This window comes from Tenrec ecaudatus, chromosome 15 (assembly GCF_050624435.1).
Source record: "Tenrec ecaudatus isolate mTenEca1 chromosome 15, mTenEca1.hap1, whole genome shotgun sequence".
NCBI lineage: Eukaryota > Metazoa > Chordata > Mammalia > Afrosoricida > Tenrecidae > Tenrec > Tenrec ecaudatus.
Window position 1 is genome coordinate 28906626 of NC_134544.1, and position 14760 is coordinate 28921385.

Sequence of the window (14760 nt, forward strand, 5' to 3'; positions counted from 1 at the left end):
GTTTATCAGAAAGTTACCGAGGGCCTCAGGTGCTACAAGGCCATTTACGACGAGAAAAAGAAGAGCTCAGTACAAGCCCCTTTTGGTGCCCACTTCAGGAAATCGACTCCAGCAGCAGAACCAGTCCCTGGCTCTCCAACACCAGACCTGTCACCCTCGGCAGTAACCATCTCTCCATCATCTTCTGCATCATTCGCTTATTAATGTTATTCGAGAATGGTTTGTTTCCTTCTGAACTTTTTAAGAATGGTTTTCTTTAGTGGTGTTTTTTACAGTACTGTATATTTAGACACATTCAAACACACAGGTGCTCCCCAGAACAGTACCGTGTGGAGTTCTATTGTTATTGCATTGTGTACTGGATCGTTCTGTAAAAAATGTTTTGGAAATACTTTCTATGCGTAGAAAGGTTCAATATATACTGTTTATCAAGACAAACATTTGACTGACGGGGAGAGCTGTATATGCCTGTTCTGACTTTTCCTACCAATCTGACTTAGACAGTCTTAGCAACTGATCTCATTTGTAACCTGGGGACTGCCTGTGATAAATAGATGGATGGGATTGAGCAGACAGCCTTACTGACCTTTCTTATGCTAAACCTCAAGACACATTTAGGAAATCTCCTCAGTATCTAATAAGTAGACCTTTCCTAATTTTGTTAACATCAGTGCTTTTGTTTCTCACATAAAATGTGGTATGGTGATAGGAACGCAAGCTTTTTAACTCTTAACCTCCCTCGCCTCTTGGTCAATGTTAGAATATTAAACCCAGTTCTCAATTGGTTTGGGAATCAACCAAGATGGTGAGGGAACTTGAGATGTGAACTCTTGGAGGTTGGATGTCAAGCAGGCTTCACAAGGAAAGTAGATCAGGCCATTAAGCTTCATTCCCAAATTTTGTGATTACATGAGATCATTGTTCTAAGCATATTGACCGTGTAGTCTCCATTTTGAAATGAATGTTGACACTTTAATATAACACAAGTATTGTTACATGTGAATAAAGGAATCAGATGCCACCATTCAGTTGGTCAGTCAGACATTTAATGAAGAAATTCTTAAAGATTCCCTCTGAGTCATAATTGTTAGGCCAATATTAAATGACTGGTTATCGTTGCCATATCTGTACTTTCACATATGTACCTTGGTCGACAGTTGTACAGCTTTTCAGAGAATCAAGAATACACCTCACTCACTAAGTAATGTAACATAGCTGAATTCATGCTACCTTATTCCCAAAGATGTGTAATTTTAAAAATGTGTTTTAATCCCAGTGGCATTTAACTATGTGGAGATCACTTGTGCATATCTAACAATCTCTAGTCTCTTTATTTAAAAATCAATGTAGCCTCTTCCTCATCGGCATCATTGTTTGTTTCAAGCAGTACTGTCCTCCTATGTTTTTGGATAGTCTCACCTCACCCTTAACAGCAAGCAGCACGTCTGTCGCCACCACCAGCCCCCATGAAAGCAGTGCTCACGTTAGTTCATCCAGCAACAGGAGTGAGACAGGGGTCATTACCAGCAGTGGAAGTAACATTCCTGACATCATCTCATTGGACTAAGGAGGACTCATTCGATTCTAGGAATCATTCACCACAACTGCTCTCTCTTGGATCTTTGGTCCATGGAACCTATTTTGGGGGGCGGGGCAGTTACTTTGATATTTATTGAAACGTCAAACGGATTCTTTTGCTTTCTGAGAGACAAACACAGATGACTGCAGCAAGGACCTAACGACATCTAAAGTGTTTTTCTTCAGATGTATTCAGCCATACCCATACCTTCCTGAGGGATGAATTTTGAGTTCATGGAACTGGATGGATTCTACAACTTAAGTTGTTTGTTGTTTTTTTTTAAAGAATTTTTTGGGGGGGTTGTTGTAATAAATGGCAATAACACTATGTAAATATTAAGTAAACACTTTTCTAATTAAGAAATATAAGATGTAATGGGTGATTCTGGAATTACAGCAATGTTTTTAACTTGACGTGAAGGAGAGGAAAGAAACATCCATGATCGAGAGCCCTTTGCTGAATGGGTCTTTCCCGTGGAGATTCCGGTGAAGTAGTTGATGCCCGGATAAACGTGGCCCGACCCTGGGCTCCCCGCTTCTTCCTGCAGCTGTGTGTTCTGCTCCCATCAGAGAAAGGGCCTGGCGCAGTCGCTCATGCCAGTCTCCATGAAATGGGAAGGAGGTGCTCCTGTGGGCTACTTGTCTATCAGTGAATATGTGGGTGTACGCCCGGCTTCATGTGCATTGTTTCTGGTAACTACATTCTCAGTCGGGAATTGTCTAATTTGGGAGCTGGCGCTCTCAAAAAAAAATTATGCAGTCAATGCTTGAGATGTTTTGGAGTGTGGTGTGACTGGAAGGAGGTGAGTGGAGGTGGGAGTGACAAAGTGACTTGTTCTTAAACAATCTGCCACTCTAACCAGGTTATACATAAGTATTGTTCTCATGACCCTGACATAGAAATGTTCTAGATTACTGGTTATATTCCTCAACCATATCTCCAGCTTAATGAAACAGTAACTTTCAAACTTGCAAAACACAAGGAATTGGGTTGCAGCACAATTTCATATTTTGAGAAGGAAATCTTTCCTGAAACCATGAAAGAAAAAACAAAGTATTAGAAATGTTTGAAAGGGAGGATGGACGAAGACTCCCCTGGCTGCCTGGCTGCAGTCGGCCCTGGAAGACTCCCAGACTTCCCTGCAGTCCTGCTGAGTGCACCTTTGAGAGCCACTGTCCTATTGCCCTTGTACTTTTCAGTCTCCAAGGAAGGGGTTTTACTGGTTAGAGGAGCAGTGTTTTCATCTAGTTCCTGTTTTCCTTTGCCTTATTTGGTTTCTTACCAAGTGGTTTAGCCCTGAAAGATTTAATACTTAACTCAAGGTTGAGATTCTCTCCCTGAGCTGTTTCTATTTCCTTCAGAATTAACACCATCACCTGTTTTGATTTTTTTCCCCCTTGTTACTCAGACCGGAGGAGTCCCCTTCAGTCTATTAGACAAGAGCCCCAGTTCTCCATGGCCCGTGTGACGCCACAGAGCTGGCTCTTCCCTGCTTACTTCATGGGCACCTCCAGGTCTCCCCGCTTTCTCCTAGATTGCTTTATTACTGGTTTAATGTCACTGGGTTTTCCACATCCTCCCCTGAATTTTACTACCCCTTCCAGAAGGCTGCTTATTACAAAAGAAGTGGACAATAACCGGGATCTCCCAGCAGTTAGTTACACCATAGTTGCCAATTGGACCTTTGTAATAGTTAGATTTCTAACCCAGGATTTAGTCCAGATACAGAATTTCTTCCTCCTTAAGTTTCATGTTGCTGCTCTTCAGTACAGATGCAATTTCTGTTCACTTTGTTACGTTTAAGCTGATGTGTGTGGTATTGTTTGTTAATAAAGACATGATGTATCTTTGTTATCATTTCGTTCCCCTTCAGATTCTCCTACACACACACACACACACACACACCACACCACACCACACCACACCACACCACACCACACCACCCCTCCTGTGCCCGGTTTTACAGCATAGCTTTGCTGCAGCCGAAAGGAAAGTCCTCCCAGAAGGTGATTGTGATTTGTCTCACTGTTGCCTCTTGCCTTTGTGCTTGAGGTCTTGGGCCTTGCACTCAGTGTGCACAGGTTTAATGCTCCCTCACATGGAATTGACCATTGGAATTTCATGCTTACAGGACACAACAAACACCCGCCCCCCAAGTTAAAATTAGGGCTTATGTTGTTTACGTGCATCTTTGAAGGTAAGTACTTTGTGCAGTCCATCTTCTAAGGACAGCTGTCTGCTGTGTGCATGGATGTCAGCCAGCCAGTGGCCATCTGGGCATCAGATTCAAGGAAAGAACCTGTCTTTGTTCGTTCATCTCACAAGTCACTTGCCCGGCCTCTTTTTGTAGCTTCCTTTGGAGACATTAAAGGTTTTTCTCATCCCACCTAACCACCTCCTGTCACAGCCACAGAGGATACTGGGCAGCGCTGCTCACCCCCAGTCTGCTTGCACTCACATTCTGGCCCTGGATTTCGGTCCACTTCTGACCCTGGGATAATTGTAAAGACCAAGCGACACAACTGAGGTAAACTTGGCATGCTTGGCCCTGATTGTAGTGTGTTTTAGTAAAGGGAGAATGAATGTATCTGGTACAGGTGAGGAAACCTCACCTTTAAGTGGACCCTCTCCAGCCTGTGTGTAATTTCTTCAGGTGGGATTGCATGGAGCTGGAAGGAGGAGTGAGATGCTGGACTTCAGGTGACACTGTTGGACATAGACGATTCAGACCACCCTCCTTTCCACTAATCCTGGACTCTGGCCATTTAGCAACCAAGTTTATTTTTCTTCCCATAACTGGATCATTTGTTACAAAGCCTTAACTGTATTAGATTTGCCAGTCATTTCCCAAACTAGTGGATTTAATTTAAAAATTTTAAAATAGCAGTTTAAGCTTTTAGTAAATAAGTTTGCTATTTCCCCCTACAACTTTGAACCTGTTTCACTGGATTGTTATACTGCGCTACTTCCAGGCTCTATTTGGGAAAATGAAGCTGTGTACCATTCTGACATTGGATTAGTGGCCCTGCTTCTGTCATGTTGGTGTATGGACTTGTCATTTTTAGGTAGATAATGGGTGATGTGAACCTGATTCACCACTTCTGCTACAGGTCTACATGAACTTGGTAAAGTGGGTCAGAAATAAAACTGGCTTCTCAAGATAGCCTCGGCCTTTGTCAAACCACAGCCCTAGAGAAAAGCTACATAAATACCAGTTCTCAAGTGTATCGTCCTGAAGAAAGTAATGCTTTGTGTGTCAGTAGCATGCTCTGTGGAATCTAGACAATACTGGAAAATGGATCCAAAGCGGTTTTTTTATATAGCACCTTTCGAGCGGGTTTGTGTTGACATTTCCCAAGAACGTGCAACATTTATTTGTGTATGTCTCTGCCCTGGTCTGTTAGCAGGAAGTACCTGATGGGCTGATGGAGATTGTTCACAGCTGTGTCTGTCTCAGTCTCAAATACATTGATTCGAAGAGATCAAGGTAGGGATATTCAGATATCCCCAAAGTTTGAGTACTGTTCAGAAGCCGAATACTCCTGGTCCGATCATGTTTTCCATGGACTATTACAAAGGTGTGCCCCCTAAATTATTCCATTTTACCGTGTGTGCCTAGTGCTTGCCCTTAGCGCTTTCCTCTTCCTGTGGACGGCATGTTAGCCTTTCTTAGCGCCCCAAGGCCAGTAGAATCTCCCTACCCAAACGGAAAATGGGGAGGCTAAGATGACGTTTCCCCCATCTTCCTTGATTTTGACTTCCGGAAGCTTAACTTTACGTACCAAGTGCTATCTAATAGAATAATTCATTCGAACTATTTAAGAAGTTTTCCATAGACCGAGTCTACAAAGTGACCCTGTAGGACAGGGTAGAATGGCCCCTGGGAGTTTCTACATGAGTAGAAAGCCCTGTCTTTCTCTGGTAAGTGGGCTAGAATTGTATGAAGGGCCTGATCTTACACTTCAAAGGGCTTATTATCAAAGAAAGGTAGCTTTCTTAACTAGTAGTGGACATTTTGCTAAAAACATTACAAGAAGGTCTCACAACAGCCCTTCAAAAATAAGTGGTGTATCTGTTTTATCAATGAAAGCATTCAAATAAAAATGTTCCCAAATTCACAATGAATACATTGTCTTGGGAGTCTGGCCCAGACCTGCCTCAACCCACCAACTAAGATCCAAGGAAATCAATGAGTGAGACTAGAAACCTGGTAAATGGATGTAGACAAGATGGCAAGAATTGGGGTCAGATGATGCCCACAGTATTAAGGGGTCCTGACTTGGTGGCTGACGATGCAGGAGTAAAAATCCATTTCCCAAGCCTGGGTTAACGTGGAGGGTGGCAAGGCTGTTAATAGGGAGCCTAGAGTGAAGACTGTTAGGGGCAGAGAATGAGGATGTGTAGATTAGGTGGCTTCTGGTATCCAGGAGACAGATTTGAGGCTGGTCAGAGGAGGCGATGGCTGCTGGCCTGGATTCCACAGGGCAGACCTCCATCTCGATGCAGCTTGAAGTTGGCGCACAGCCTCTGAAAGGCCCACCAAGCAGACTGCCGCTGCCCTGCTCCCGTCTGTGAGCATCCCTTGTCCACCGTGTTTTGGTGTCATCTGTGCACTTGAACTCAGATGTTTCTCTTAGTCACTCCCAATCACCCTCCTACCGCCTTTTTTTTTTTTTTAACCTGCTCAGCTACATGTCAACCTTGGCTTTAGATGTGCCTCTTTCCAGCCAAGGGCATGCCATTCCCCCATAGCTGCCCAGCATGGGTTCTGTTGACATTCCACGTCCCTCAGGGGGAGGTCTGTCCTTCCCAGCTGTGACCTCTAAATCATTTCCAGGCCTGTGATAAAAATCTCTTCACCTTGGATGGCCTTGCAGAAGATCGTGTTCTCAGCTACTTCCTGTACCAGGTAGCTGCCTGGTCAGCCCTGGGATTTGCTAGAAGCTAGAGCCCCTGGCCTCCTGTGGAGGAGGTCCTTGCCAGCCACACTAGCTTGGGAGACAGGGTTCCTTCCAACAATTTCTTCCCCTGAACTCCACCTACTCTACGAGGCAGAATAGCCAGACTTCACACCACTGGTCTTAAAAACGGACAGAATGGAGTGTAATCCAACTCCCTTTATAGTCGCTGTAATTGTGGGCAAGTTATTTCATCTCAGAATGAGTCGTTCTCCCAAAGAATCTTAGATTGGTTTTGATCTCTGGTACTAATTCAAATGCAGAGGACTGATAAGCTTTTTTTGGTATTGAGATCTCCAGCCCTTATCAAGAAAGGGAGACTGGAAACAAGGATTTTTTCTACTCACGGTCCCTACTGTTGCACCATTTCACCAGACCCCTTCTGGGTGCCCTCTATTGCCCAGCCTGGAGGGCAGCTTCCCTGCCCCTGCCCAGCACTATTATTGTCCAGCGCTGCTCTGACGCGGTACTGCAGTTGCCTTGCTCCTCCTGGATAATGACTTGTAGCCACTCTCCTTCAGCCTCTTCAAACCACACCCATCTTTGCAGATGACTTTCCCCCCTCTGAAGATTTAGTCCACCTGTCTCCACATCCTACACCTCTGCCTAGGACAACCTTTGTACTGTCTCAGAGGATGAAGTAGGTCTTGGACCTTGCTGAAGACCTTTATATTTTTCACTTTTTCTCTTGGTTCACACACAGGTTAGTCTTCAAATGCTGCTTCCCATCACTGGGTGTCAGGCTTTGGAGCAGACACTCAGCAGATTACAGAAAGCTCCCAACTCATCTGATGAAATTAAATGAGTGGAAGCTGAGGGGTGGAATGAAAGTTGGGGCTAGCTGGCAAGAATGAGATTACAAAAGCCAGATCATAATGAGCCTGAAGAAGCAGTAAGAAAGCATTGCGTTTTCATGATTAGTATTTTTTGTTCTGTTGTCCGGTCTCATTATCCATCCCCATTTTATAAATGCAAACATTCTAAGAGTGAGTGACTTGTTTAGGGTCATGTCCCATGACATACGGGGAGTGCGGCATCAAAACCAGCTTCTAACCACTTTCTCTGGTTTTCCCTCATTTCATTTCAGGAGTGGAGTCCCCTCGTCTCCATCACAGCCCCCTGTGGGTAGCTTATGTGGCATTAATTGCAGGCGATTGTTTTATGTGCTGGTTCACTGTTTGTCTTCCCTACTAGTTTGCAGGCTCCATGGGGTCGGGGATGATGTCTTCCTTTCATCTCAGCCTGACGTGGTATGTGGTCTTGAGTTGGTGCCAAATAAATCCAATGGCGAGTCTTGGTTTTATTTGACTTCCGCATAATCGTGGTTACCAAGAGAAGGGAACAGGAACATGGAGCATGCAGGGTATTTTGGAAGAAGTTGGCACACGGGCTAGCATTCAGTCACTGGAGCAAAGGCCAGGGAGGTGGGGATGGGAATGTTCCTTGGCTGGTGGGTTCAGACTGCAAGCGTACATGGCCCGATAGACCCAGCCTAATGTCAACACAGGCAATCTGGAGAAATTTGACATGTAAGTCACCTTGGGTTAACGTGTTAAGGACTACCTCTAGGCAACCAGGCACAGCACACCAGTACCTTTGTAGATGTGAACCACTTTCACCTTCGGCCTTTCTAGGGGAACAGTCTAAAATTATAGGATTCGGTGCTTCAGAACTGGAGCGGGAGTCCGTTAGCCCAATGTCTCCGGAGGTAATTCCTACTTATGGGGGAGGGATTCTATTCTAGAGCACCAGGTCATGCTGAAACTTTGCAAGTGCTTAGTTTGGAATGCTATCCACCCCCACTTTGCAGCTGTGGAAACATTCTTAGTGGCCGAGCCCATCCATGGAAGCCTGCGTGAGAAGACTCCTGGAGAACGGACACAACCATGAGAGTTTCCACTGAGACAGAAGGCCCCTTCAAGATGGAGGAAGGGGGAATGTCATCGAGGATGATTTCCAAGGAGGGGTGAGGCTGTGGGATGAGGAGATCAGCAAGGGCCAACACTTGCCAGAAGTTTGTAGTGATGAGGTTGTGACAAGAGTGCTGTGTCTGCTTGAGGGTGATAGCTTTTAAGATGGGAGGAACTTGAGTGTGTTTTAAACATTAGCGGAGCATAAGGTGGAAGGCTTGTACTTGATGAAACTGTAATGTTCAAGGTCAGATGCAAATACAGAGGGAGGCCAGAAAACTTACCAGTGTGGCCCTGAAGTTCCCAACACGACACTGCAGTGGCCCGCTGGAATCGCCAGAGATGGTTAGCTAGGTTTGGGGGGTGCTTTAGGAATGAAGTGCTGCGCTAACATGCGGTGGCTTTAGCAAACATTTCTTCTCACAGTTAGCAGAGGGGAGAGATCCGAATACAGGGTGTGGGTCCTTAGAGGAAGGCCATTTCATTATCTCTGTTACACTCCTTTCATTGTCTGGGAACTCAGTGTCCCATGGGGATCTCTGTGTGTCTTGGCATCTATCCTCTGGGTCTAGGAGTTCCCAGTACAAGGCTCCTGGGCCCAAAGGACACATGCACCTAACTTCTGCTACTTTATTAACAGAGGGTGGTTGACAACCACAGTGTGGCATTCCAGCTCGGCATGAGTCACTCCCTTTTGATTTTAACTGCCTCCCTGCTCTCCTGACAGACCTTGAGTCTCCCGAGATGTCTCTGGACTCTGATTGCCAACTAGCAAGAGGTGTAAACTAACCTGTTAGACCTGGAATTACCGCCTGCAGCTTTGCTGTCCACCCCAGCTCCCCCTCTCCCCTGTCGACTTGATGAGCATGTCACTGCTGGAATATCCCTCCCCTTAAGCCAGCCCACCACTTTAAACTATAGCAATGCTGTACTCTCTGTCATGGGCCCAGAGTGTTTTCAGGGTGATAATGCCCTTTCGAGCCTGTTGTTAATAATTTATTCATAAGTGGTATGGATTACAACAACCGGATAATTTCATCAATTTACAACCCGTAGGGTAATTGCATGAGACTGGTGATCACGTTGACATATTTGAGGCTGGGACACCATGCAACTCATGAAAGTGGGTTTTCGGAACCGGAAGTGGGGCTCGGGGAAAGATGGGCCTCCTTGAATTAGAGATTAGACCGCCACCGACCGCGCCGGCGGCTCTGCGAGCAGGACTCCAGATGGAGGCGGCGCTGGACCCCCGGCAGGGGCTTTGCTGCGAGCCTGGTGGGCGGCTGGACATGAGCCACGGCTTCGTGCACCACATCCGACAGGACCAGCTCGCTCGGGACGACTACGACAAGAAGGTGAAGCAGGTGGCCAAGGAGAAGGCACGGAGGCGGCACACGCCCGCACCGACGTGGCCCGGCAAGCCGGCTCTGCAGGTCTACCTGCCGTGACGTCCAGATGGTTCTATGAGGAGTCCCGTGGAAGCAGCATAGTGGTGGCTCTGAGCTGGAGCCGTCTGGCCATCGGCTCTTCTGCTTAGAGTACGAGGCGCACAGCGGAGAGGTCACATCAGTGATTGTATCAGGACGACGACCCAGGAAGGGTGAGTGAGGAGGTGTCAGCGCACACGCCTCCTGACCGCTCTTGCTAGACGCCCTCAAGCTGCGTGTCCAGGAAGCGATCGCAAAGCGGCAGAGCAAACACGGATGGGATTGGCCACATCCTCTTCAGGCTGGCACTTTCTGCCTGCACTGGAAAGAATTCCGCCCAGGAGCTGACTCCTAGTTCCAGGGTGCCAGCACCTCCCGCTGCCCTGGAACCCAAGAGCTCCTGCCTCCACAAGAGAAGGGTGGTGCGGCACTGGCACCGCTCTGGACGCCAGTGTTTCCCGTGTGTTGACCCGTTTACCAGCCTGATGTTCTGGAATATTGTGAGAACTTTGTTCGAGTTTGGTGTTTTCTGAAAGCTGAGTCTCTGGGAAGAGCTGCCCATTCTGGCGCTTTGGGCCCTCTTGCAACCCCCTGACTGAGGTCACGTGCCATGGGACACTGGGCTGCTCCTGTTCCCCCTGGCTTCAGGCTCCAGTGTGTGGCTCTTCTGGCTCCTGCCATCTGCACTCCAGGGCCATGTTTTCCTGGCTCCTTTCTCAGCTGGATTTGGGCGCCGTTGCTTTGTTTCTTTTCTCCCATACATATTCTCGCCTCAGGTAGTGTCCAGCTCTTTGACCCCACCCTCTCTCCACGCTGGCAATATCAGCCTCCCTGAAGGTGTAGACAGTGGTCTGAGCGCCAGCTGCTCAGGACTTTGGATGTTGGGTCCTCCAGGTAATGCTATTAGCAATAAAGTGGGAGACCTTTCATTGCGGGAGGGGCCTGTATGCAAGCTTGGTTCCCTCCCTTTCCGTGACTTGCAAGTTCCTGGCTAAGCCTTACACAGTCGAAGAGGAGAACTAAGAAGATACTGGAACGAAACTGCATTGATTTCTTGTTGCAAAACCAGCCTTGGTTAGGGCTGTGGAATTCCAGCTTTTGACCTCACCCCTAGTTTGTCTCGTATCTGCTCACACTAGAGAAGTTATCGGAACAATCTTGAAACCGTCTCTCCAAATGTTGACTTAACAGACAAAGGAAACTTCAACATGAGCAAAAAGTGAGCCTGTTTGTGACTCGGGCTCTTTTCATTCCCTAACTTCCCAGACTTATTCCCTGGAATAAAGATCTCAGGATTATAAAAAAAATTTTTTTAAAAGAAAGTGGGTTTTCAGGAATGTGTTACTGTGGCTATTTCTGCAGGTTCCCGGGTGTCGGACTCAGCCCTCGCTGTTGGATAGTTGGATAGCTGAGCTGGGGTGAACAGCACAACTGCAGGTAGTAATTCAAGGTCTAACAGGAGAGTTTACATTTCCTGCTATTTTACTAGGGTGGGTGCATAATGGTCCAGGGGTATGAGCATCCTTTTAGGCCTCATCAGCTGTTCTAGAAGGGGCACCAACCAGCTGTTGGCCAGGGCTTCAAGACTGGGTCAGGATAGCATTTGTGAAATCATGCAGCGGAGAAGAGGTAACAAATGGGGTGGGAGAGGCAGGAAGGGCCAAGCAAGAGCGCTTGTAGACTAACATTCAACGTGAGGACGCATCTCTTCAGGCATGTGTTGGGTGGTAAGGGAGTTGAAAGAGTTATCAGATGTGGTCACTTCTGGAAGTGGGGAGAGGTCAGGGATTGAAGTCTGAGGAGGGTACAGATGGCTGAGAACAGCAGCTCTGGTGGAAAATCAGCAAGCGGATGAACTAGAGCCAAATAGCTGGACACCACATATCAACGATGATGCCTTTCTCTCTGGGGACTTTTGGAAATTGTGTAATCCGCCAATGGCTCAATTTTTTGGTTCTGGTTTGGGGTCTTGTCAAACAGCTGCAGCAGAATGACAGGAATGCGTCTTGAGGTGCAGCTAGAGGCTGTTCTCGTGGACACTGGCCGCTCCCACAGGCCTTCGATTCTTCTTGCTGAAACCAAAATATGCTCAGAGTTGCCAAGTGCCAAGGAATTGGTTTGCACCGACTTCCTCGAGTCACCTGCTGTGTTCCATATCCTCTGTGCTTTCTTTGGTTCCAGTGACAAGGTGCCTCTTGTGCACATTCTCCAAGAATGGCACGGCACTCCCCGCAGGAGGGAGGGACGCAGGAAAAGCCTTGTAGGTGGGACATTCCATTGCACGCATTTGACAAGACCCCAAACCAGGGGGAGGGGACTGTCCTTGAGTTCAGGAGAAGCCATCCCGACCCTTTCCAGCCAAGGTTGTGTTGTCAGCTCTTGTCCTTGTGTAGCAGTTGGAGGTGAGCGGTCTGCCCACTGAGTGCCCTGTCATCTCCTCGGGGAGCAAGCAAGGCTACACCTCCGTTGCCTTTTCCAGGGCAGGGTGTTGTTCTGGGGGAAATAGAGATAAACGAGACTGCTGTCATGAGAGCCAGAGAATGGCAGGGTCACCCCCTAGGGTTGGAATACTGAGTGGGCATCCTTGACGGACCTCAGCCAAACTGGACCCCAAGAGCCTCAAGGGTTCAAATCCTGGGCCGGGTTCCAGGGCAGTGACACAAAGAAAACATCTTAATAAGAGTTTGTTTTTTCTTTCTATATTAAAAAATGCCTTCCTTTTGAAAACCAAAAAGTAAAAAGATTTGAAGTCTCACCACCTAGCTTTGGGTCCTGGTGAGGTAGTGGATACACATTTGGCCGATCACCTCAAGGGCCATCAGTCAAACCCACAAGCCGCTCCTTGAGGGAAAGATGAGGCTTTCCACTCCTGTAAAAAGTTGCAGTCAATGAGGAGCGGACACCAAGGGCTCAAGTAACACATGTATCAACGTGCTTGACACAATAGACGGATGTATGGATTGTAAGAAGAGTTGTACGAGCCCCCAATAAAATGATTTTTTAAAAAGAAGAAAAAATAGTGTCAGTCTTGGAAACCCACCGGCCCAGTTCTACTCTGTCCTATGGGGTGGCCATTAGGCAGAATCGACTTGATGGCCATGAATTAAGTTGAGCTCTGGGCCCTTGGTGATGTTTTCAGCATCGTTTCTGATTATCTTTTTTCTGAGCAAGCCAGGCTGATAGATTGATGACCACGTGTGAAGAATGACCGTTCCAATTACTTTCAAACACACAAGAAAACATTAAGCTGTCAGGTTTGCTTTTTTTTTGTTGTTTTTTTTTTCCAATGAAAAGGCCCTACAGCCAGTGTGAGCTAATCGCCATGCCCAAGGATACTGAGTCTCAGAGCTGCCAAGGCTGCTTTTAAGAAGCACATCAAGACTTCAAATAAACTGCCGTCGAATCAATCGACTCATAGTGACCCTATAGAACAGGTTCATTTCAGCCTCTGCCCTTCCATTCCCAAGGCCTGCCCCACAGCTTCATGGGCCCAGATGGCAGCACCCACAAACCAAGCCTCTGAATGAACAAAGGGAGAGAAAAAGAAGGCAGGGTGGGGGTGGGGGTGGGGGTGGGATGCAAAGGTCCATCCTCCTCAGGAAGATTTCTGCGAGTTGGAAATTGACGCTTGCTTCTCACTGGCTGGTACTTAAAGATATGGCCTCAGCCAGGTACAAAGGAGTCTGGGAAATGTAGTCTTTATTCTGGATTGCCATGTGTGCAGCTAACAAGCTGCTGCTGTGTAAGGCAGAGGCATCAGTCTCTGCCATAGTTCTCAGACGCTTTCCCGAGCACCCCCTCACCGACTATTCTTTCTCCCCCGCACACTGCTTTTGGGTCTCCATTGTACTAGTCATGTACTGCGTTCCAAGGCTACCACGAGGAGGGCACTCCAGAGCAGGGCCTGGGCCTCTGTTTCGTTCCTGGCTGGCTGCCCGGCCCCTAGGAAACACCTGGCACACGGCAGGTGCTCCAAAGCATGGTCAAACCCGTGACTGTGCCTCCCCCACCCCCACTTGCACACCCTTCTTCACCTGAGGACGCCTCTCTTCCTCTGTGACCGGGCACACACTGGGACTTGTCAGGAAGCCGCTCCAAGCCTACTCAATACGAAGCCCTCTGGGGAAAGATCCAGCGATTGAATTTCACAGGCCCTGTAGGGGATTCTGATGCCTGCTTACATTCAAGAAGCTCAACTTTAGTGTGTCACCTGGAAAGTGGGGTTTCTAGCAAGGTCCCAAGTGATGCTGCTGGTGTTCTTCCAGGGACCACTACTTCAGGGGCTTGTTAAACACTTAAAAAAAAATCCCTAGCTCAAGATCAAGGTCAACTGACATAACATGGTCCAGAAAGAAAATGTCCTGTATCGTACATTGGTGAGAGCTCTTGAGCATCCTTTTCAGGTGCAGTTACTGGTCTCCAGAGCCAAGAACAACAAAGATGCAAGGAGACAGTGCGTCCCTTGGGCCATGTGGATCTCAGTTCCTACGGCCCTAGGACCAGAACTAGACAGTGCCCAGCAACCATGACTGACCACTCTGAAAGAGATCCAGGTGCCCTGGATAAAACGGGACAAACGTGGAACAAAACTCAAAGCCATAGAACAGACCAGGCTTCCAGCCTCAACACAGGGCACTCCGGAGACTAGGGGCCTTCAGGTGTGGAATGGAGGCACACAAGACAAAGGCTGATAAGGGGATAAGAACAATTGTGTGATTTACACACCTTAGAATGAAATCAAAGGGGCAGACCCAGTGCAGAGGAAAGAAAGGGGGGTGGGAACAGGAAGCAGGGAGGGAGTGGGGTAAAGGAGGGCCGCTGAGGGGGAGGGCAATGGACAGGTGGAAACAGAAGGTGGAGGAGCTGCTGGATGGATGTGTAACGCA

At 47.6% G+C, this 14760-nt stretch overlaps 1 protein-coding gene and 1 pseudogene across 4 annotated transcripts in view; both read left to right on the plus strand.

Moving 5' to 3' along the window:
• The window catches only part of PIAS2 (protein inhibitor of activated STAT 2), a 98490-nt gene extending 95077 nt beyond the window's left edge, over positions 1–3413 (plus strand). For 2 of the 4 annotated variants that reach the window (XM_075533218.1, XM_075533216.1), the window contains one exon: positions 1385–3413. In XM_075533218.1, the coding sequence (XP_075389333.1) occupies positions 1385–1567 (183 nt within the window). In that variant the 3' untranslated portion in view covers positions 1568–3413. The remainder of the gene's footprint in view (positions 1–1384) is intronic. The other 2 variants (XM_075533217.1, XM_075533220.1) reach the window with 2 other exon arrangements.
• Positions 3414–9509: 6096 nt separating this feature from the next.
• LOC142428105 (UPF0561 protein C2orf68 homolog) lies at positions 9510–10229 on the plus strand (annotated as a pseudogene).
• The last annotated feature ends 4531 nt before the right edge of the window (positions 10230–14760 follow it).